The 21,210-nt window shown below is 39.8% G+C and overlaps 2 protein-coding genes across 3 annotated transcripts in view; one reads left to right on the top strand and one right to left on the bottom strand.

Moving 5' to 3' along the window:
• The window catches only part of IQCG (IQ motif containing G), a 41,728-nt gene extending 25,016 nt beyond the window's left edge, over positions 1-16,712 (bottom strand). The window contains exons 1-6 of the mRNA XM_060009925.1: positions 16,631-16,712; positions 14,154-14,224; positions 12,918-13,185; positions 7,922-8,145; positions 6,199-6,327; positions 5,167-5,248 (exon numbers count right to left, since the gene is read on the bottom strand). Of these exons, the coding sequence (XP_059865908.1) occupies positions 5,167-5,248; positions 6,199-6,327; positions 7,922-8,145; positions 12,918-13,185; positions 14,154-14,161 (711 nt within the window). The 5' untranslated portion in view covers positions 14,162-14,224; positions 16,631-16,712. The remainder of the gene's footprint in view (positions 1-5,166; positions 5,249-6,198; positions 6,328-7,921; positions 8,146-12,917; positions 13,186-14,153; positions 14,225-16,630) is intronic.
• A 267-nt stretch (positions 16,713-16,979) lies between these two features.
• On the top strand, positions 16,980-20,635 carry RPL35A (ribosomal protein L35a). 2 transcript variants are annotated; one of them, XM_060009922.1, is made up of 5 exons: positions 16,980-17,039; positions 17,673-17,717; positions 17,932-18,084; positions 19,164-19,308; positions 20,555-20,635. In XM_060009922.1, exons 2-5 carry the CDS (start codon positions 17,707-17,709, stop codon positions 20,576-20,578), a joined length of 333 nt encoding a protein of 110 aa, XP_059865905.1. In that variant the 5' UTR covers positions 16,980-17,039; positions 17,673-17,706; the 3' UTR covers positions 20,579-20,635. The 2 variants fall into 2 exon arrangements, with proteins under 2 accessions (XP_059865905.1, XP_059865906.1); XM_060009923.1 differs by lacking the exon at positions 16,980-17,039 and adding an exon at positions 17,046-17,239.
• The last annotated feature ends 575 nt before the right edge of the window (positions 20,636-21,210 follow it).

The following is a 21,210-nucleotide window of genomic DNA, read 5'->3' as shown; positions in this document are numbered from 1 at the left end:
GCCAGAAAGAGTACCAAAGAGAATAGGTTGACATGATGATGATGAACTCTAGGCTCCAAAATGGATTAAAGAATTAAATACAGATATAGAAAACATGCTTGTTAAATTTGCAAACAACTCAAAGCTGGTATATGATACATAAGAGACATTAGAATTCAAAACCCTGTTGATTATTAGAACTCTGGACTGACTCCAAGAAGAAGCAAAGATGAAAGTAAAGTCCTGATTTTGGTCAGAAGAATCTTGTAAGTTGAGAATTGTGAAGACCTAACTTGTCTTCCAACACTTTCATTAGAGGCTTACCCAGCTTCTAACATGAGAACCTGAGGTTAGGGCCCCACCACTGGTTGTTGTAATAGCAGCACTGTAAAAAGGTGCCTCCCTTCCCTTGTATTCTTTAGATTTCTCAGAGTCTTCCTTTCACTGTGCTGCTTCTAATGGTTTGTCATCAGAATCTTCACAATCATGAAAGAATATTGCCATACAATATTGTGAAAAGCATTTGGAGTGCTTCCTCTTTGTTTATATTACCGCAATTTGTGGCACTGTATACTGTTTATATAACAGGGAAAAAATTCTCCCCTATCCTCTGTTGTGGTTAGACATCTATAATAGTGTGTACAGTTTTAGGCATCACATTTTTTTTAACATCTTTATTGGAGTATATAGTTATCACATTTAAGAAGTTTACTCAGAAGAGATTATCCAAGACAGTGAAGTGTGCGAAAATTTTAGTACAAAAGGAAAGAAAAGAGGAAATTGGTGTGATTGGAAAGGTAATAGTTCAAATGGAAATGAAAGCAGTGGGTGGAATTGGAGCCTGAAACTTTAGAAGTTCTGACTTGATCATGCTTCATCTGCATTTTAGAACGGGAGACTATTTGACTCAGTTTATTCATAGACTCTCATAGAATCAGCCAGTATTCTTAGTTACAGACGGACAGGCAAATATAAATGTTAATTTAATACAGAACTCTATTTTTTTCCCGTGGCTTTTATCACTTTAATAGACCACATTTCTATTTTCCTTTTTCCATCCAACCAAAGAGGCAGCCTGAGGTATAAGACAAGTTCCATCTTCTCCAGCTCCCCAAAATTTCAGGAACCAAGTACTCTCCTCCCTACTTTGTGTTCAATTATGAAAACAGACACTACCATTAAAAGCCTCTGGGGGAATTCCCTGGCTGTCCAGTGGTTAGGACTCAGTGCTTTAACTGCCATGGGCCTGGGTTCAATGATCCCTGGTCGAGGAACTAAGATCCCACAAGCCCCACGCTGTGGCTGGGGGAAAAAAAAGACTTCTGCTCACAATATTGTGGCAGCCATCGGAGCGTTATTAACTCTAATTGGCTGACAGCTTCTTTCCATTACTAAAGCTTCTCTGAATTCAAATAACAAGTCCAGAAGTCTAGATCTGAAGGCAGTTTGGGGATTTGGAAGTCAAGTTTGGTCTGCTTTGAAAACCCACAAATATGCTGCATCAGTCCATGATTGGTCATGGAGAAAGCTCTAGACACTATGGACAACCAGGGTTATGATAATGGGTTATGGTGAAGGCAGATCTCCTCTTAGTGAGAATCTTAAAAGGAATTCATACAACTGAAGATCCTTGGCCTATAACTCAGTATTTCTATGCTGGATCTTTGTTGCATATTGGAAGATGAAGAAACGGCATGACACTTGGGTTCACTTATTAGTATGACTTAATCATGGTTTTACAATCATAGCCTGTAAGCATTTTATATCTTCCTCTGTTTCCATACCGTCAACATGGAAGGCCGTAAGTTTGTGCAGAACAGCTGTACAGAGAAGAACCAGAGTAATCAGAGGCCCATGGCAATAGCGTTAAAACTAGATGCCTTTGACTTGGCACAGGGTAATTGAAGACAAATGTTATATAACCTTTTAAATAGTTACATAATATAATAACTTCTTTTTTCTTTTACTTATTTATTTTTTATTATTATTATTTTTAAGTTGCGTTGGGTCTTCATTGCTGCGCGCAGGCTTTCTCTAGTTGCGGCAAGCGGGGGCTACTCTTGGTTGTGGTGCGCGGGCTTCTCATTGCGGTGGCTTCTCTTGTTGCAGAGCACGGGCTCTAGGCGTGCGGGCTTCAGTAGTTGTGTTATGTGGGCTCTAGAGCGCAGGTTCAGTAGTTGTGGCGCATGGGCCCAGTTGCTCCGCGGCATGTGGGATCCTCCCGGCCCAGGGGTTGAACCAGCGTCCCCCGCACCAGCAGGCAGACTCTTAGCTGCTGCGCCACCAGGGAAGTCCCGCTAGTTCTCTTTAATGGTGTCTTGACTATTTTTGGTCCTTGGCATTTCAATATAAATTTTAGAATCAGTTTTTCAAGTCTCACAAAAATGAGTAAATAAGTAATTAAATTAAATCCAATCAAGATTCTGATTGGGATTGAATTCAATGTATCAATCAATTTTGGAAGAATCCACATCTTTTTAATATGGAGTCTTCCAATCCATAAACATAAACATAGTATATCCCTCCAATTATTTAAATATTATTTAATTTTTCAGTACTGTTTTATAGTTTTCTGCAAAGAAGTCCTGCACGTTTTGTTGTTGCCACTGGATTCATTGCTAGATATTTGATATTTTTGATGATATTGTAAATATATATATTTCAATCTCTTTTTCTAAGTCTGCTGCTGATATGTGGAAAAGATACATTAATTTTTATATATTGACCTTGGGTCTCTCTTTTCTCCCCTTTAGTTTCATGAAAACACTGCTCCACTTATCTGGCTTCGTGTACCGATGTTCAGAAGTCTAACAGCAACCTGATTTTTTTCCTTTGTGACTTTGTCGTTTTGCCTGGGGACCCAGTAGGAAGCTTCGTAAGGCAATTGCTCCCTCACATTCCAGTGATCTCCAGACATACTTTCACACACTCAAACCTGCCATCCTAATTACTGTCATCATTTTCTGACCCACAGGTCTCTAATATCCATGTACTTCCTAACTGTCTTCTTGTTTTCCAACCTTGACTTGACCACTGGTTTTTTAGTAACTCTAGGGATTTAACTTGATTTCATCTTGATAGCTTTTTTTTTGGCGGTATGCGGGCCTCTCACTGTTGTGGCCTCCCCCGTTGCGGAGCACAGGCTCCAGATGTGCAGGCTCAGAGGCCATGGCTCACGGGCCCAGCCGCTCCGCAGCATGTGGGATCTCCCCGGACCGGGGCACAAACCCGTGTCCCCTGCATCAGCAGGCGGACTCTCAACCACTGCGCCACCAGGGAAGCACTTGATAGCTGGTTTTTATTCAAGGTTTGCCTTGCATCTTCTAGTTCTGGTTTATCTACTCCTTTTCTGATGATCAAAATAGCTGAGTGATATTCTACTTTAGTTTTACTGTGTCTGAATGTAACAGCTGAGACTGTAATCCAAGAAGGTAAGTTTCACAACCTAGTACTACCTGTTGTCTGGAAAATTATACTGTCAACAATATATTGATTTTTTAAAGTCTTTATTGAATTTGTTACAATATTGCTTCTGTTTCATGGTTTTTTTGGCTGTGAGGCATGTGGGATCCTAGCTCTGCCACCAGGGATCAAACCTGCACCCCCTGCATTCACAGGGGAAGTCTTAACCACTGGACGACCAGGGAAGTCCCCAACAATATAATTTAAAATGTTTAAAGAAAGAGAAAAACAGTGGCTGTGATAGTAGCAAAGGGGAGTTGATTGGCAGAGTGCCAACGCTGAGGTCTCTTTTGATACTATTTGGTTTGGAGCCTTAAAAGGACATTGATACAAATATCTTCTTTTTTAATAGTTAAGAAATAAAAGAGGAAGTTTTAAATAATGGTAGAACTTTTGAGGGAAAAAAGGCCAGGAAACCTCTGAAAAAGTCTATTCATTAGAGAGAAAACCTAAGTGCACACCAGTTTTAATGAAGCCTTTGTGGGGGAGGGTGGCACAGAAATGGTTTTCAGGGGACTTCCCCAGTGGTCCAGTGGTAAAGAATCCACCTTCCAAAGCAGAGGACGCGGGTTGTCACATGCCACAGGGCAACTAAGCCCGTGCGCCAGAACTACTGAGCCTGCGTGCCACAACTAGAGAGCCCACGTGCTGCAAACTACAGAGCCCACGCACTCTGGAGCCCTCACCCCACAACTAGAAAGAGAAAACCCACATACCACAATTAGAGAGAAGCCCATGCACTGCAACAAAGATCCCTCGTGCTGCAACTAAGACCCGATGCAGCCAAAAATAAATAAATAAAAATTAAAAAAGAAATGGCTTTCTAAAAATGTAGGCTATAAATGTAGGATAATGAAGTGAAAATCAATACCAAAGGTAGTTTAAAATTGATAATAGAAAATGAGAGATAATAGAACAAATAAACGGACCTTTAGGCCAGAAGACCTAAAGATAGTATCTCAGAAGAAAGGCTAGTGACCTTTTTTAGACAATTCTTCCGAATATATTTTTCAAATATTATTCTAACTTCTATGTAGAGAATGATGAAGATTCCCTGATTGGAAGCATAAACTTGTCCAATTAGCTAGGCAGTGAAAAGCTGATATTAAGCCATACTTTGTAACTTTCTAAACTGCTAATAGTGTTAGTCATCCTAATGGTACTAATTGCTAACTGTCTAGGTTGTAGCCCAATCAGTGTTTTGCAAGTCACTTGCTTAAAACTCAGGATGCATTTTCTTATAGAGATTAGACATAAGGTTAGGCCCTAATGACCACAGAAGCTCAATAAATCCACTCTGTACTTGAAATATAATGCAAATGACATTATTAACCCTAACCATCAGGTGTAAGGAGGTATGTAATGTGCTTAATGTCCTACCTAGGACTATAGTCTCCCATCTGGGATCTTGGCATACAAGAGACTGCCTGAGACATGGTCTCCTGGAGGGAAGGAGTGGGTCATGTGGTTGGATCGGTTGGGAGGGGTAAGAACAGGCTTAGAGCTCCAGAGGGTTAGGGTCTCCCAGAGGTTGATTCTGGACATAATTGTACATTCCAGGCCAAACATCTAATTACTGTCTTTATATTTTTCATAGTTTAGGCACCCCAGGAGAAACAACAATTTCCTACACATAACTTCTTTTTTTTTTTTTGCTTGAGAAAGATGACTTCTGTTTAGCTGTTTTAGCTCAGTAACTTTTGGTGTTGCCCGGGTAGTTCTTACCTGTACTTCAGCTTGCCTTTCTCTTTTGACATTAAGCAGCTGTTTTTGAAGAGATTTTATCTTTTTTCTTCCATTTTTCTCCCTAGGAGAAATAAGAATAATTTGTGTTTAGAGTAGTGCTTCTCAAACTTTAGTGTGCACAGGGTTCGCCTAGAAGCTAAGAAAGAGATTCCTGGGCTCTACCCCAGAGATTCTCATTCATTTGGTCTGGGTTGGGGGCCCTGGAATTTGTTTCTCTACCAAGTTCCCAGGTGATGCTAATGGTGCTGGTCCATGGAGCAAACTTTCAGTAACACTTTAAAAAAAGACCGTGTTATATCTAAAATAGCTGCTGCTGAGAAAAGGCTAAGAAGAGGAAGAGGAAGAGGAAAAAGAAGACTCCTTTCTATTCTGAGCACTTCTCAATAACCTTATGTGGTAGTCTTTATCATTACCCCTATTTTACAGATGAGGAAAATGCATGTAGAATGCTGAGGTAACTTGCTGTGGAGGACATGAGAATGTTCCTCACCGACCTCCAAGTACAGGCAATGTAAGCAAGTAAGGGTCCCGGCTCTAGGCTCTGAACTCCTTCACTGTGTGTGCTAGAACAAGAGAAGCCACTGCAATGAGAAGCCCGTGCACTGCAATGAAGAGTAGCTCCTGCTCAACGCAACTAGAGAAAGCCCGTGAGCAGCAATGAAGACCCAACGCAGTCAAAAATAAATAACTAAAATAAATAAATTTATAAAAAAAGAAAGCATGAACTTAACTAGAATCTTGAGATTGTCATTGTCAAAACAAACCATAGATTATGCACTACCCATTTATAGTACATATATTGTACTTTATATATTGTAGACACAGATAACTGAAGCCCAGAAATTGAGTTATGTTACCAGCAGAACTAGGAATAAAACCCAAATTTCTGACTTCTAGTTATCTTCATTCAAAAGCAAAAATTTGATTTGCTTTAGAAATCTAAGACTTCCAGTAAGAATTTTATAGAATTTTAAAATGCAGCAAAGCAAATAAAACTAAAATTACTCTGACCTGGCAATGATATTATAGAAATGCATTTTGTTTTCCCTCTCTTTGCCCAAAGCTTTCAGGAGATTGGTGAAAGTGCCTGAATCTTGCAACTCCTGCATGGTTTCTGTAATTACATCACTGAAAAATTGCCTGTAAAGAGAAACAAAAAAGATGAATCAATAAGATATATTTCCCTACATTCCCAAAGGGCTACAGAAATCACACAAGTTAAGACCCAGAAGGAACATCATAACTAAGTTATGGAATTATTCTTGGAATGCAAAAATAGTTTAGTATTAGAAAATCTACTAATGGAATTCATCACATTAATAAAGACAAAAGGAGAAAAAAGCCATATGATCATCACATCATTTAAAAACAAACAACAGGGACTTCCCTGGTGGCGCAGTGGTTAAGAATCTGCCTGCCAATGCAGGGGACACGGGTTTGAGCCCTGGTCTGGGAAGATTCCACATGCCGCAGAGCAACTAAGCCCATGCGCCACAACTACTGAGCCTGCGCTCTAGAGCCCACGAGCCACAACTACTGAGCCCACGAGCCACAACTACTGAGCCCACGTGCCACAGCTACTGAAGCCTGCGTACCTAGAGCCTGTGCTCCACAAGGAGAAGCCACCGCAATGAGAAGCCCATGCACTGCAACAAAGAGTAGCCCCTGCTCACCACAACTAGAGAAAGACGGTATGCAGCAACAAAGACCCAACACAGCCATAAATAAATAAATAAATAAATTTATTAAATAAATAAATGAGAATAATGATAGCAACTTTGCAACATTAATGTAAGTATTAGCAGGAAGGTTCAGCCAAATGCTTGACACAAATTGGTAGTTATTGTGGTACTTTATCCATTAGTAAGAGACAGACACTGTCAAAGTAGCCAAATTTTAAACTGCTTTAATCCTGAGGGTTTCTTAAAAGCAGTCTCAATTTTCATTGTCTCATTATTCAGTTTTTTGCTGTCAGCTGGCTTGCTGACAAAGAAGCCTGTTAAGTTAAACGAAGGTATAACCTTACGGTAAGAATTTTTGGTAAATAAGGGTTTGTAGCAATTACCCAGAGCCATTAGCCAAATCCAGCCTGTAGTCTATTTTTGAAAATAAGTTTTATTGGAATACAACGTTGCCCATTTGTTTACATATCATCTATGGCTGTTTTCATGGGATAACAGCAGAGTTGAGTGGTTTCAACAGAGAGTTTATGTCCTGCAAAACCAAAAATATTTACTATTTGTCCCCTTACAGAAAAACTTGCTGACCCCTGCTTTAGGCCCTCACCAGAAGGCTTCTCATGGCGGTGGCTTCTCTTGTTGTGGAGCACGGGCTCTTGGAGCGCGGGCTTCAGTAGCTGTGGCACACGGGCTCAGTAGTTGTGGCTTGCGGGCTTAGTTGCTCCGCAGCATGTGGGATCTTCCCAGACCAGGGCTCGAACCCAGGTCCCCTGCACTGGCAGGCAGATTCCTAACCACTGCGCCACCAGGGAAGCCCCATTATTCTCATTTTTAAAAACTGTAAACAAAGGCTCAATAACTTGCCCAACCACACAGCCACCATACTTTCAACTGTACCACACTTGCCCTAGGTAGTCTGGCTAATCCTATTATCTGCAGTCACTTGGATACAATGACCAACCCATAAAAGAAGAGAGCAGTGAGCCACCCCTGACCCACTCTTCAGCCATCTAGAAATATATTATCACATTTCCAAATATGCTCTCGTTCCTTACCTATCAATCTGAATTTTCTTCAGTGTCTCTGTATTCATTATGATCTGCCTTGTAGGTTCTTTGAAGATAAGATCTTGCACTTTGTTAAACTGGCCTCCTTGTCTGATTTCTGGTAACTTGGGCTCTTCTTTATGTACGAATGGACCGGATAGTTTTGAGGGTTTTGAGACCGGTGAAAGTTTTTCTAAGCTTTTTCCTTCTAAATTTATTTCTTTGTTATTCTTCTAAAAGCAATAAATGATGTTTCACGTTAACATGATTTTTAAAACATATGATTTTTAAAACATGATTTTTAAAACATATGATTTTTAAAACATAAAGAAACAACGCTATATGAGGGCCTCTGCCTACATTTTGAACCTCTTATAATATTACCACCAGAAAATTACCCTTTTCTTCAGCCACATCAAACTACATGCTCTGCTGTTTTGTGTCCTCCTGACTTTATACGTTCCCACTCTCTGTCATTCCCCAACCTGGTAAACTTTATGACCAAAGGTAAAGTTCTCTGTGAAACATCTCTATTAGCAGACATTTACCATTTGTAATTATTTGTATAAATATCTCCATTAGATTGTAAATTCTATGAGGGAAGGGACAGTGTCTTAGAGATCTTGGTGCACCTCAAATTCTTTTTTGAACAAGATTGGATATTAAATAAATGTGGCCATCTTTATAATCCCATTGTTTAGAAGAATGTCTACAGTACAGTAAAGACTCAAATGTTCACTGAACACATGTATTTTAAATACAGTTGTCCCTTGGTATCTGTGGAGGACAGATACCCCCCGCCCCTCAAGGAGACCAAAATCCACAGATGCTGATGGCCCTTATATAAAATGGCATAGTATTTGTTTATAACCTATGCACATCCTCTCATGTACTTTAAATCATCTCTAGGTTACTTATAATAACTAATACAATGTAAATACTATGTAAATAGCTGCCAGCACACAGCAAATTCAAGTTTTGCTTTTTGGAACTTTCCGGAATTTTTTTCTGAATATTTTCGATCCATGGTTGCTTGAATCCGCAGATGTGGAACCCGCGGATATGGAGGGTCCACTGTATAAAGAATGAAAGGAGAATCATACCAAAGAGTAGGAGTTGATAGTATATTTAGTGGTGTGATACAGATTTCGAAGTTCATGTGGGGAATTTTCAAACCCAAACTTGAATACTAAGGGGTAAGCATTACCATAGGAACAGGATATGTCTTTCAATTGATGATTCCTATTTAATCTGTGGCTAAAATCTTGAGCCAATGGGAAGCCATATAACACAGCAATTATGCTGTGCATATGGACTCTGAAACCAGACTTCCTTGTTTAAATCCTGGCCCTATCTGTTACTTTAAACAGATAAAGCACATTGACTTTAGGCAACTATTTAACATCTCTATGCCTCCATCTTCCCATTGATAAAATAGGGATAATAATAGTACTTGCCCTCCAGTAGTTATTATGAGGATGGAAGGATGGAAGGAAGGAAGGAAGGAAGGGAGGGAGGGAGGGAGGAGAGAAATAAGAGAGAAAGGGAGACAGAAAAAGAAAGAAAGAAAGAAAGAAAAGAAAGAAACAAAGAAACAAAGAAAGTATTTAGAACAGTACACAGAACTATGCAAGTTCAGCATTTGATATGATTACTTAAATTCTTGTGCTGATCCTATGCACAGAAGAGTTTCATATGTATATTGATACTTAAAAGCCTAGGTCTGGGCTTCCCTGGTGGCACAGTGGTTGACAGTCTGCCTGCTGATGCAGGGGACATGGGTTCGTGCCCCGGTACGGGAAGATCCCACATGCCACAGAGTGGCTAGGCCCATGAGCCATGGCTGCTGAGCCTGTGCGTCCGGAGCCTGTGCTCCACAACGGGAGAGGCCACAACAGTGAGAGGCCCACGTACTGCAAAAAAAAAAAAAAGCCTAGGTCTTCCTTAGCTAAACTTCAATTAGACCAGAAATGTTAAAAAAAAAAAAGAAAAAACTATCCATAAAAGTTAATAAACACAGACTCAACAGCATTTTTCCTTATATCAACCATAAGCAAAGATTCAGATCTGAGGAAAACATTTGTAGGCAAGTACAAAACAAAATGCTGCCTTAAATAAGAATTAAATTTTAAAATACTCCTTTAAATTAAAATTTATATGATTGACTACAAAGAGAACAGATGCCATAGAATTTCAACAGTTAAACTGAAACTTATCTGTACATAAGGAAAATGTTAAGTACGTGGATGGTTATTACTCTAGAGTTTGTCTAGGGAGGGAATGGGAAATGTAAGGCCTGGAAAGCTTGTTTTTTCTGATCACCCTAACCATTGTTCCTCTACCTTTGTGCTTGGGCATCTGGAAAAGGAAGCAAACGTGTTAAACAGCTTGATGTACTGATTACCAGAAATAAATATGAATTTTCAGAAGAGAACTTAAAGGAACTGGCTAAATATTCTGGTCCATTCACTTCCTTGTACAGTAGGGTATTAGATCCTAAGGGAAAAGATAAGAAAAACAGTATTCCGGGCAAGGGAGCTCTTTCCAAACTTTGGACCAATTACTCCCACTTCTGGTAGAACTTGGTACATTAGTATATTTTTCATCATTCCATTCCATGATTCTAATGAATGAAAAACTCTTTGGAAATATCTTTAGCTATAAAAATGGTTGTGAAAGAGGGATAATGCTAACTAAACTTTCATCCCAGGGTCGTTATTGTAAGGCTCAACAATGTGAAGCTTTTGGAGAAAGAAAGCATTCACATTCATACTAAGGTTTTTAATTATATATCCTATGCCCTATAGGGCAATGGTACTATAAAAATTTATGAGTTAGAACAACTATAGTACTATAAAGTAAAAAAACAAAAAGTTATTTTAAGGGTCACAATTTTTAAAAGTTATAGAACTAACATTGAGAAAGGGGCTTTTAAGCTGCTATTAATCAACATAAGAGTACAAACCGTTACTCTTTATACTTCTATAAAATCATAAGTAGGGCCTCTGTTAAGTCAGAAAATTTTGTGGGTGAAGATCATAAACCAGAATAAAACTGCAAAAGTTTTGTTCTTTTGTTTACTGGAGTGGTGACCACTACTGAATGTTGTTTATAAATTTGGGTTTTTCCTTCTCTGTTGAGTTTCTATGATGGAAAATTACCCTTTTTTAAAGCCTGACAGTAAATATCATTGATAAAACTTTATCTTGTTAACTGAATATCTTCCCTCTTTATTTTTGATTCTTACTGAAGGAGACAATAGAAAGGAAACACTAGTCTCTTTTGTACTATTTGTTAACTAGTTTAATTTAAGAATTAGACTCATTTTAAAAGCATTGAAAGGCTTAGTTCTTGGGTTTCCAATATCTTTGCTTTTCATAAGTTAATAAGGAAACTAATTCCTATAATACCCATTAATGTCTTAAAAGTACCTCAAAACTCATAGAATGTTAGTATTAGAAGGGATCATTTACTTAAAACTCCATCACACTACTGAAGCCCGTGTGCCTAGAGCCTGTGCTCCACAAGAGAAGCCACTGCAATGAGAAGCCCATGCACTGCAACAAAAAATAGCCCCTGCTTGCTGCTGGCTGCAACTAGAGAAAGCCCACTCACAGCAACGAAGATCCAACACAGCCAAAAAATAAATAAAATTTAAAAAAAAACTCTATCACAATTTACAAATGAGAAAATTAAGACCAAGAAAGCAAAATGAATTGCCCATAGCACACAATTAAACCATAAAGGTCCCCAACTCCAAATCCAGTGTTCTATTAAAATTTTGTATAAACTTTTATAAAAGCTGTATAAACCCAGGTTATACATATAATAATAATAATAACTTTAAAATCGTAAGGGCCGGGCTTCCCTGGTGGCGCAGTGGTTAAGAATCCGCCAGCCAATGCAGGGGACACAGGTTTGAGCCCTGGTCCGGGAAGATCCCACATGCCACGGAGCAGCAAAGCCCGTGCGCCACAACTGCTGAGCCTGCGCTCTAGAGCCCGCAAGCCACAACTACTGAAGCACGCACGCCTGAGCCCATGCTCCGCAACAAGAGAAGCCACCGCAATGAAAAGCCCACGCACTACAACGAAGAGTAGCCACTGCTTGCCGCAACTAGAGAAAGCCTGCGCGCAGCAACAAAGACCCAATACAGCCAAAAATAAATAAAAATAAAATCAATTTAAAATCGTAAGGGGCAATTAAAGGGAAATTTAATTTTCTAATCACAATACATATGGACTTCTTTTCTGTTAGACATGAAAATCAATTTACCCTCTCATTTTTATAGCAATTTTCATTTATCATAGAATCAGAAATAAGAATATATTCTGTACAAATTATATAATGTAATTTTGTTAAACGTAATAAATATGTATTTGTATTTATAAATTGTTTCTATTTTATATCTACAACCCAAGTTATTAAAACTTACAAGAGCTTAAGAATTCATAAAGATTTTGCCCACTACCAAGCTGAGTTTTTTGATAACTCAGTGGTCCTTTGAGGAGGAGTCCATAACATCATTGAAAATGTAATGGCTGACACAATGATGTGGCTGGATATTTAAAAAGGCAGATTGCAAGATATTTAGCAATAACAAAGTCATTTTAGATGAAAGCAATATTGACAGGGTCCAGTTGAATTTCCTCCCTCTAGTGTTCAGTTAGCTTTTAGCAGCTGAGAAATACAAGATAGGTAAGACAACACAATTACTTGTTCCATCTCCTCAGTATATATATTGTATTTATACTGATTTATCTATAGGCCTTTTAGAATAATGCCAATATATTGGAAGAAAAGGATATTCTGATTGGTAATGTACCTTGAGCTATGTCTATTTCACTCCATTAATTGAGAGTACATATCTCAGATAATTATTGTAGCCCTTTATCTGATATGAAGGTGCTATTTCCCAAGTTAAATTGAATGGCATAGGTACTGACAATGATGGAGAAATAAAAAGAAAAGAAAGCAAAAATTAAGTAATGCTGAATGTATATACCACGCTGATATTTTTTCTTTTTTCATACTGAACTGGCATGATATAGTTTAGAATAGAGAGCTGGTCTATGGTGTCCTCCAGAACTGCAGAGATCCTCAGTACATCTAGAAGGGAGAGTGGCTCCATGACTTCTGGGATGATTTCTACGGCTGTTTCTTTGGCTGTTTCTTCATTTTCTTCTACAGCAGTAGGTGGTTCACCTGTCACTGACACTCTCACCTCAGAATGCCAGATTTTTGGAGGAAGATTTGAGGCTTCCAGCTGACCTCTAAGAATGGAGGAAAAAATAAGTCAGCCACCAAATGTTTAAAAATTACTTAAACTCAGAAGCAGAGGCAGCATGTAGATTGGCTCCTACAAAGTCCATTTTGTCATATAATATAACCAAGATAATGAACAAAAGTAGTTTGCAGATGATTCTGCTAAATACCTCCCAGTAACATTCTGACCTTCCAAAGAAAAGCAACTTACTGGTTAATAAAGATATGTAGCCTGGGCTATTTGGCTATGCTTAACCAATTTGAACTTGGGCTAAAATAAACTTTTTTCTAGCAACATCTTTAGATGCCAACCAAAACTGTCTCATGGTTAGTGAAAAATAGAACGTAGTAGCCATTCTCCAAGATGGACCATATGATTCTCACCTTCTTGTACTCTTGCCCTTTGGTAGTCTTCCCCACATTGAATAGGACTAACCTATGTAACCAAAAGAATATTGTGGTTTCCAAGGCTAGGTGAATTTGAGACATTAAAGCTTCTCCATTATTCTCTCATATCTCTCACTCTGTGGGGATCCAGATGCCTTGTCACAAGGACACTTAAGGAGCCCTGTGAAAAGGTTCATGAGGGTGAGGAACTAAGGCCTCTTGCCAACAGCCAGCATCAACTTGCCAGCTCTGTAAATGAGCCATCTTGGAAGTGGATCCTCTAGCCCCAGTCAACTCTTCAGATGATTGGCCAACTTTGACTTATGAGAAATCCCCAGACAGAACCATACAGTTAAGCTGCTCCCAAATTCTTAAACCATCCAACCAAGCTACGCCTAAATTCCTGACCCACAGAAATTGTGTGAAATAATAAATGTTTATATTTTAAATCACTAAGTTTTGGGGTAATTTGTTACACAGCCATAGGTAAACAATACACGGAAATTTAACATAAGGCATTTCATATATATATATATTTTTTTTATATATATACATATGAATATATAATAAATTGGAATTTGGAACATACTCTTCCATTCTTCTTGAGTTAGTTTTGTTAACCTCCTCGGTACATTTATAATCTCACAAAAATGCAGTCACCTAAAGTGGGAAGAAAACATTGAGATTAGTTTAAGGGAATGTTGAATGACATTTAAGTTATTTCTATACTCTTCCATTAAGAGAAAAAGAATTACAAGTGCTGTGGCTTATCCCCCCTTTTGGCTTAGCAGAGCAGTCCTGGAGATGGAAGAACCACTGCCACCGTGTGGCACAGGTGTATTAAGTAGTCAGCTTAATTATTGGCAGATAAATATAATCTTCGAGTTTCTTAAGGTAAATTAGTGTCCAGCATGGCTTTTGTATGTTTTTTAATTATATTCTGAGTATTAATTGGTAATCTTTATATAACAAATTTACTTTTCTGTTATTCTGATTACTAAAATATTTAATTTGATGGCTCCATTTCCCTGATCTGCCAGATTAACAGAATTTATTGCACCCAGACTTAGAAAAACAACTGATATCGCACTTAGAAAAACTGTATTTATCCTGAAAATCAGTTTAACACTGCTGTTAAGATGTTACCCTTCCTCAGTAAACCAAAGTCCTTTCTGCTTAAATAAGCTTTACAGTGAGAACACCCTATGGAGATTCTTGCTCTATACTGAATGAATAATGAATGGTAAGTTTCCAGTGTGATTTTGTCCACAGTAAAGTGATCCTGAGGAGGGCGGTTACAAGTATGTCTCATGCAACAAACATCTTATATGCAAAAATTAAACAATCTTTATGTAAACTGAAAAAAAGATACTCCAAACTAGCCAAATTTTCTGGTTCAAGGACAGTCTTAGGAGGAAATAGCACGGTGTTAAGATTTTGGTTTTTTGCTGTGGTGTTGTTTCTTTATTTTTCCATTTTTTAGGCCTGGGGCATAGGTAAGTGTGCCTCACATAGGTAAGATGGGACTATGCTTATGTAGAATCCAGTGCTTTCGTTCTGTTATGGCTTCTCATTCCTCAATACTAGAAACTCAGGAGTCATTTCTGCTGCCATCCTGACATCAGCATTCCCCCAATTCAAACCACCATGAGGTCCTGTGGATTTTACCTTCAATTTCCATCTCCCCCAACACCATGCTGAATATAGCTGTTGTTTCTTGCCTGAACTACTCTAACAGCTTCCAAATTTTTAAAAATTAATTAATTATTTTTGGCTGCATTGGGTCTTTCTCTAGTTGCAGAGAGCAGGGCCTAGTTTTCATTGCAGTGTGTGGGCTTCTCATTGCAGTGGCTTCTCTTGTTGCAGAGCATGGGCGCTAGGTGCACGGGCTTCAGTTGTTGTGGTGTGCAGGCTCACTAGTTGCGGCGCACGGGCTTAGTTGCTCTGTGGCATGTGGGATCTTCCCAGACCAGGGCTCAAACCCGTGTCCCCTGCATTGGCAGGCCGATCTTAACCACTGCGCCACCAGGGAAGCCCCACAGCTTCCAAATTAAAAGTGATCTTTTTGAAATGAAGAACTCATCTTTTAAAGTTGAAAATTTCATCATGTCTCTCCTTAGAACCCTTCAATGGTTTCTCACTAACTTGCGAAAAAAAGTAAAATTCTTAACTTGGACCATAGGGCCTGCATGATCTGGGCTCCTCTTCCTCTCCAGATCCATCTGGCACTGCACTTTTATTGCTCTCATGGCTCCAGCTTCAATGGGCTTCTTTCTCCTATGGAATCATGCTCCCTTCCAACTCAGGGTCTTTGCATATGCTATTCTTTCAAGTTGAACGACTCTTCCCCTTACCTCTTCACCACTGATCCATCAGGTACTAGCTTAAATCAGTGGCATATTTCTAGGTATCTGCCATTTGCCCCATCTGGAGCCAATCTCCAGAGAGAAAATTTTTTCTCACATTACCTTCTAATGTGCCATATATTTTACTCGCTCATTGTCTTGCTCCGCCTACTAGGATGTAAGCTCCATGAGGGCAGAGCTTTCTGTTGTTCTGTTTACTGCAGCCTCCTCCGAGCCAAGAACAAAATTTCGTACATGGTAGTCAGTCATTCAACAAAGTGCTGACAAAAGGAATGAATCCATAGGGCAACACATAAATGTGCAATAGTTAGGAAATGTAAATCTCTCACGTCCACTAAGCTATCCCATTCTAGTCTACGAATATTTACTGAAGACCTATGGCACGTGACCACGGTGCTGCGCGCCGCCAGAGTTTGGCAGCTGAATGACTTCTCCTTAAAAGGCAACAAAGCCTTTTCAGGACAGTGCTGTTCACCCTCGGAGTCAAAATGAAGACTGACGGTAAGAACTTAAGTCATTTCTGGAAAGAGATAAAGGAGTAGAAGGAGGAAAGGAGTATGGGGGTGGTGGGGGACAAAAGATAAAGAGAAGGAAGAGCTCTCTTCTCCTGCCTTTGTGTTCGCAGTCTTTCTCTTCCTGGCTAGGATCCGAGAGTTTCCGTTCGCCCTACTGCTATGTGGTAAGAAGGAAAGATACCCACTTGTTGGCGAATCAAATCTGGGGTATTCGAGGCGGGGGTAGTCCTCCAATCGGGCTTCACTTTTCCCGCTACAGCACCCGACGCCGCCGGAACCAAGCTAAGGTGTTTCTATGGCAACGCAGAGCTTTGGAGGACCTGTTCTTCTCCTTTAGCTGGCTACCATTTTGCCTCCCTCTGTTCCAAAGTATATAGTACATGTTGCAGTTTACAAAGATAAAAGGACTTAGGGAAATAATTGTACGAGTGCTCTTGAACGTGGCTTATTTCAGTCAGAAGACGATTTCGGAAGCTTATTTTTTTGGCGGTGGCGGGAGATACCTAAATGGGGGGGGGGCGGAGAGGTGTTTACCCACGAGGCCACGCGGCGGGGCCTTCTGTTTCTTTTTCAGCCATCTTGGACGCTGTGGAGGTGTGTGGCGTTTCCGCGGCTGAACTTTGGGGGCAAATAAGTGGGGTCGGCTCGGCTATATGCGTCTCATGAGATGCTGGTGCGGCTCCGAGGCTCTACCAGCTAATGATTTCTATGGATTCCAGCAACAGGGAGGACAGGATGGAGGAGATACGGGACTGATGGTGCTGGTCCCCTGACCTCCGAGAATGGGTGCTCCGGTAACTGGAGTTGCTTGCGGTCCCTAGCGGAATAAAATATAAAATAGATGCATTTTGTCTGGCAGCAGTGGCACTTTTAGGCAGGGTTCTTTGTTCATTTACTCCCACCTCAAACCTGGCTTTGCCTGTTTACTATGTCTTTCCTTAGTTTTTCTTTCCCATTCAGTCTTTAAAAGTCTTGTTCTCTGCGTGCTTCTCTGGCTCCTTGATCTCTTTTTTTCCCATGATCGTGGCGTGAAGTTTATTAAGGCTTTCTTTTGGGGTTTCTAGGAGTTACTTCCTGTAGTGTACTGTCTTGCTACTTTAGGTTTTGTCTTCCTTTTGGAATTTGCTTAGTTATCAGGTATTCTCTGAGTTTGGGGCGCTATTCCAGAGGAGACTAGGTGGGAAACGAGCGTTGCAAGATTTTAAACTGATTTATTTTTGTTTTAAGGCCTGCTGGGAACAGGACTTCTAAAACGACAAATATGTCTGGAAGGTATGCGTTTTAAATATCATTGCTTTGTACTTGTAGTTTGTTTATTAGGCGTGAGCCTACATGTGAGTTTAAAACTGGTGGGGAAAAAATTTAGATGTTTGCTATATAGGTAACTTCTAGGTGGTTGTCATTACAAGCCAAATCATACCTGTGGTTTGTTGAAGTTAAGTGAGATCTTTTAACAGCTTATGATTAACAGTATATTTTGTCTTAGGCTGTGGTCCAAGGCCATTTTTGCTGGCTATAAGCGGGGTCTACGGAACCAGAGGGAGCACACAGCTCTCCTGAAAATTGAAGGTGTATATGCTCGAGATGAAACTGAATTCTATCTAGGCAAGAGATGTGCTTACGTGTACAAAGCAAAGAAGTAAGTTGATAGTATTGTGCTTTTTGAATTTTCACTTGATTGGTCTCATTTGAAGTTAGTTAAGTAAATGGTACTGTTGTGGTTTCTACTTTGGGAGTTCAAGGAAATTCATGGTTAGTGTTGGATATAGGTGTCTTCTGCACTTAGAAAAATTACAGCTATTGTTTTAAGGATGGCATCAGGTCCTTGTATTATGATCTTAAGGTTTTATAGAGCATTTTTCATATCGCTTAATTCATTTTGTTGATCTCTTGAAGTTACAATTTTTATAGATGTTTAAAGATGTTATCTCTAGAGCATTGGTTCTTAAACCCATTCCAGATCAATTAAAATCTCTGGGATAGAGGTGGGGGCAGGGGTGGAAGCAATGGGTGGACTATTGTGTATTTAAATTGGTTTTAAAAAGATCTTTGGGAACATGTTTTCATCTCCCCCATCCCCCTTTCCTCCTGCAACCAGAGTGATCCTTTAAATTTTTTAATTTTTTTCCCAATCGTGGTTTGCAGGATCTTTAGTTCCCTGACCAGGGATTGAACCCGGGCCCTTGGCAGTGAAAGCGTGGAGTCTTAATCACTGGACCACCAGGGATTTCCCAATCCTTTAAAATTATAAGTCAAATCATCTGTACATTGCTCAAATTCCAACTCTTCCCCATCTCATTTAGTAAAAGCTAAAGTCATTAAGGAGCTTCTAAGACCCTATGCATTCAGGGCTCCCTCTGTCCTCTCTTAACCCAGCTAGGATTCATCTCTTGGCATCGTTTGCCTTTCTACAAGCCAGGGACACAACCTCCGTTTTTAACACAAGCTGTTCCCTTACCTTCGAGTCTTTTTTCTGGTGTTAGCTTCTTAGTAAGGCCTTCCCTGGCTATTTAAAATTACAAACAAGTTCCTCTCTCCCTACACTCAAAATGTCCTCACATTTCTTGTCCCCCCCTTCCCTGCCCCCTCCGCATATTACAGCTATTACCGTTTAAGCTAGGGTTGAGGACAACTGGTCTATAAGTCACCTTGATTTTGTACCACACTATACTGGTTGTCTGGGTTCTCATGCCTTTTTTAATCTTCTTTTAAAATCAGCAATACAGTAACTCCTGGTGGAAAACCTAACAAAACCAGAGTAATCTGGGGAAAGATAACTCGTGCTCATGGAAACAGTGGCATGGTTCGTGCCAAATTCCGAAGCAACCTTCCTGCTAAGGCCATTGGACACAGAATCCGTGTGGTAAGTACATTATTAGCAGTGTGGCACCTTTTGAATCAAACTAAGCTCACGGTGTTTGGCTTTGACTACTAAGGACTATTGTGATTATAAAATGTCACCAATAGATCATGCTGTAAAATTAGGGGCTACTGTGTAAGTGTATTATGGAACATTTTCTTGGCATTATAAGAAAAGTGAAGGCAAAGGGTTCAAATGGATTATGCCTAGATTTCAGGTAATTGCTAAAGCTGCCTGGGGGTGGTGGGGAATAGCACAGTTGACCCTTGAACAACGCAGAGGTTAGGGGCACTGTGAGAAATCCACGTACAACTTTACAGTTGGCCTCTTCATCTGTGGATTCAGTCAACTGCGGATTGTGCAGTATGCATTTACTGAAAAAAAATCTGTATATAAGTGGACCCGCACAATTCAAACTTGTGTTGTTCGAGGGTCACCTATTTAAATGAACAATTTTATGGCAAATATATTTATTGGGCTCTGAAGTAATTGCTAGAAAATAAAAATTCAGCATACCTTTTCCTGGCATAATTAATATTTCCGATCTCTTCATCATGACAGTCTTGTTCAAATAGGTATTAGTTTTATTTTATAGAGGAAAACCAATGCTCATGTCCCAGGACTTCAACTACAGATTCTGTGATATTTTTAACAGGATAGCTCCTGTTTTCTTCAGTTAGGATCCATTTTTATTTTATTTTATTTTATTTTGCGGTACGTGGGCCTCTCACTGTTGTGGCCTCTCCCTTTGCGGAGCACAGGCTCCGGACGCGCAGACTCAGCGGCCATGGCTCACGGGCCTCGCCGCTCCGCGGTATGCGGGATCTTCCCGGACTGGGGCACGAACCCGTGTCCCCTGCATCGGCAGGCGGACTCTCAACCACTGCGCCACCAGGGAAGCCCTAGGATCTATTTTTAATAGACATGGCTACATCCTTGGGGTCACAGGGTACTTTTGAACCCTGCTGAGCAGTTGAGATTTCTCATCAGAGGAGGTTTTTACTATCATTAGAGGAAGCAAAATTAAATGGACTCTCAGGTTCCCAGTACTGGTTCTTAGTTAAAGAATGTTCACCTAGAAACTGAAGGCTCTAAAAATTTAGTTCCCTTCCCAGTAGGCTATAAGTCATTGGGTGCCTTTCAGAGATGGGTAATGGGACAATGGGAGATTTATTCATGTTGTGGTATTCAATAACTGTTTGTATATAACATGCACTTAATGACATTATGTTCTTTCCCCCCACACCAGATGCTGTACCCTTCAAGGATTTAAACTTACTGAAAAGTAAATAAATAAAAGTGTGGATTTGTTCCCTTGTATTTTTGTTAACACGGCTTGAAAAATTCTTTGCCCTGAATTCAGTTGCGAAGTGCTTAAATGGTGGTGGTTATCGGGCATTTTCAGAGTATACGGGAGCCCAGAGAATATGGCAATTACAGAGATTTAGACAACAGGAGGGTTTTGATGAGGATAGGATGTATCTGAATATAAGACCTTAAATGTTGGGGGGAAGGTTACAAGTAAGCTTTATTTGGGGACGGTGGAAAGGAGTGTCTTGGAAGGTTTACAGTGATGGAGTGCTGGAACCTAGCCTATGAAAAGTTTTTGGACAAGTGGAGATACCCGCAGGAAGGATAGAAGTCAGTTTTTAGCCAGTATTGATATACACCATGAAATTTTTCCAGATTTCCACATCAAATGGATCTATAACTTTTCCCCTTATTTCAGCTATGGTACTGGTAACTGCCTCCCTCATTAAATTGAAAGAAACTGAAAATATCTTAACTTCCTAAAGTACCTTGTAGTAGCATGCACTTGCTTAATATAGATTGGTTGGGAAACTTGGGGCTTAAAAATGGTAGTTGGGAGAAATTTGAATGAGGATTATATTGATGGTATTTGGC

The sequence above is a fragment of the Delphinus delphis genome, chromosome 4 (assembly GCF_949987515.2).
Source record: "Delphinus delphis chromosome 4, mDelDel1.2, whole genome shotgun sequence".
Lineage (NCBI taxonomy): Eukaryota > Metazoa > Chordata > Mammalia > Artiodactyla > Delphinidae > Delphinus > Delphinus delphis.
This window is presented reverse-complemented; position numbering and strand designations above follow the sequence as displayed.

Excerpts from the sequence above, each read along its gene's own strand:
- RPL35A (XM_060009922.1), top strand. Across the intron at positions 18,085-19,163 it reads TACGTGTACAAAGCAAAGAA|CAATACAGTAACTCCTGGTG; the intron begins GTAAGTTGATAG and ends TTTTAAAATCAG. Across the intron at positions 19,309-20,554 it reads TTGGACACAGAATCCGTGTG|ATGCTGTACCCTTCAAGGAT; the intron begins GTAAGTACATTA and ends CCCCCACACCAG.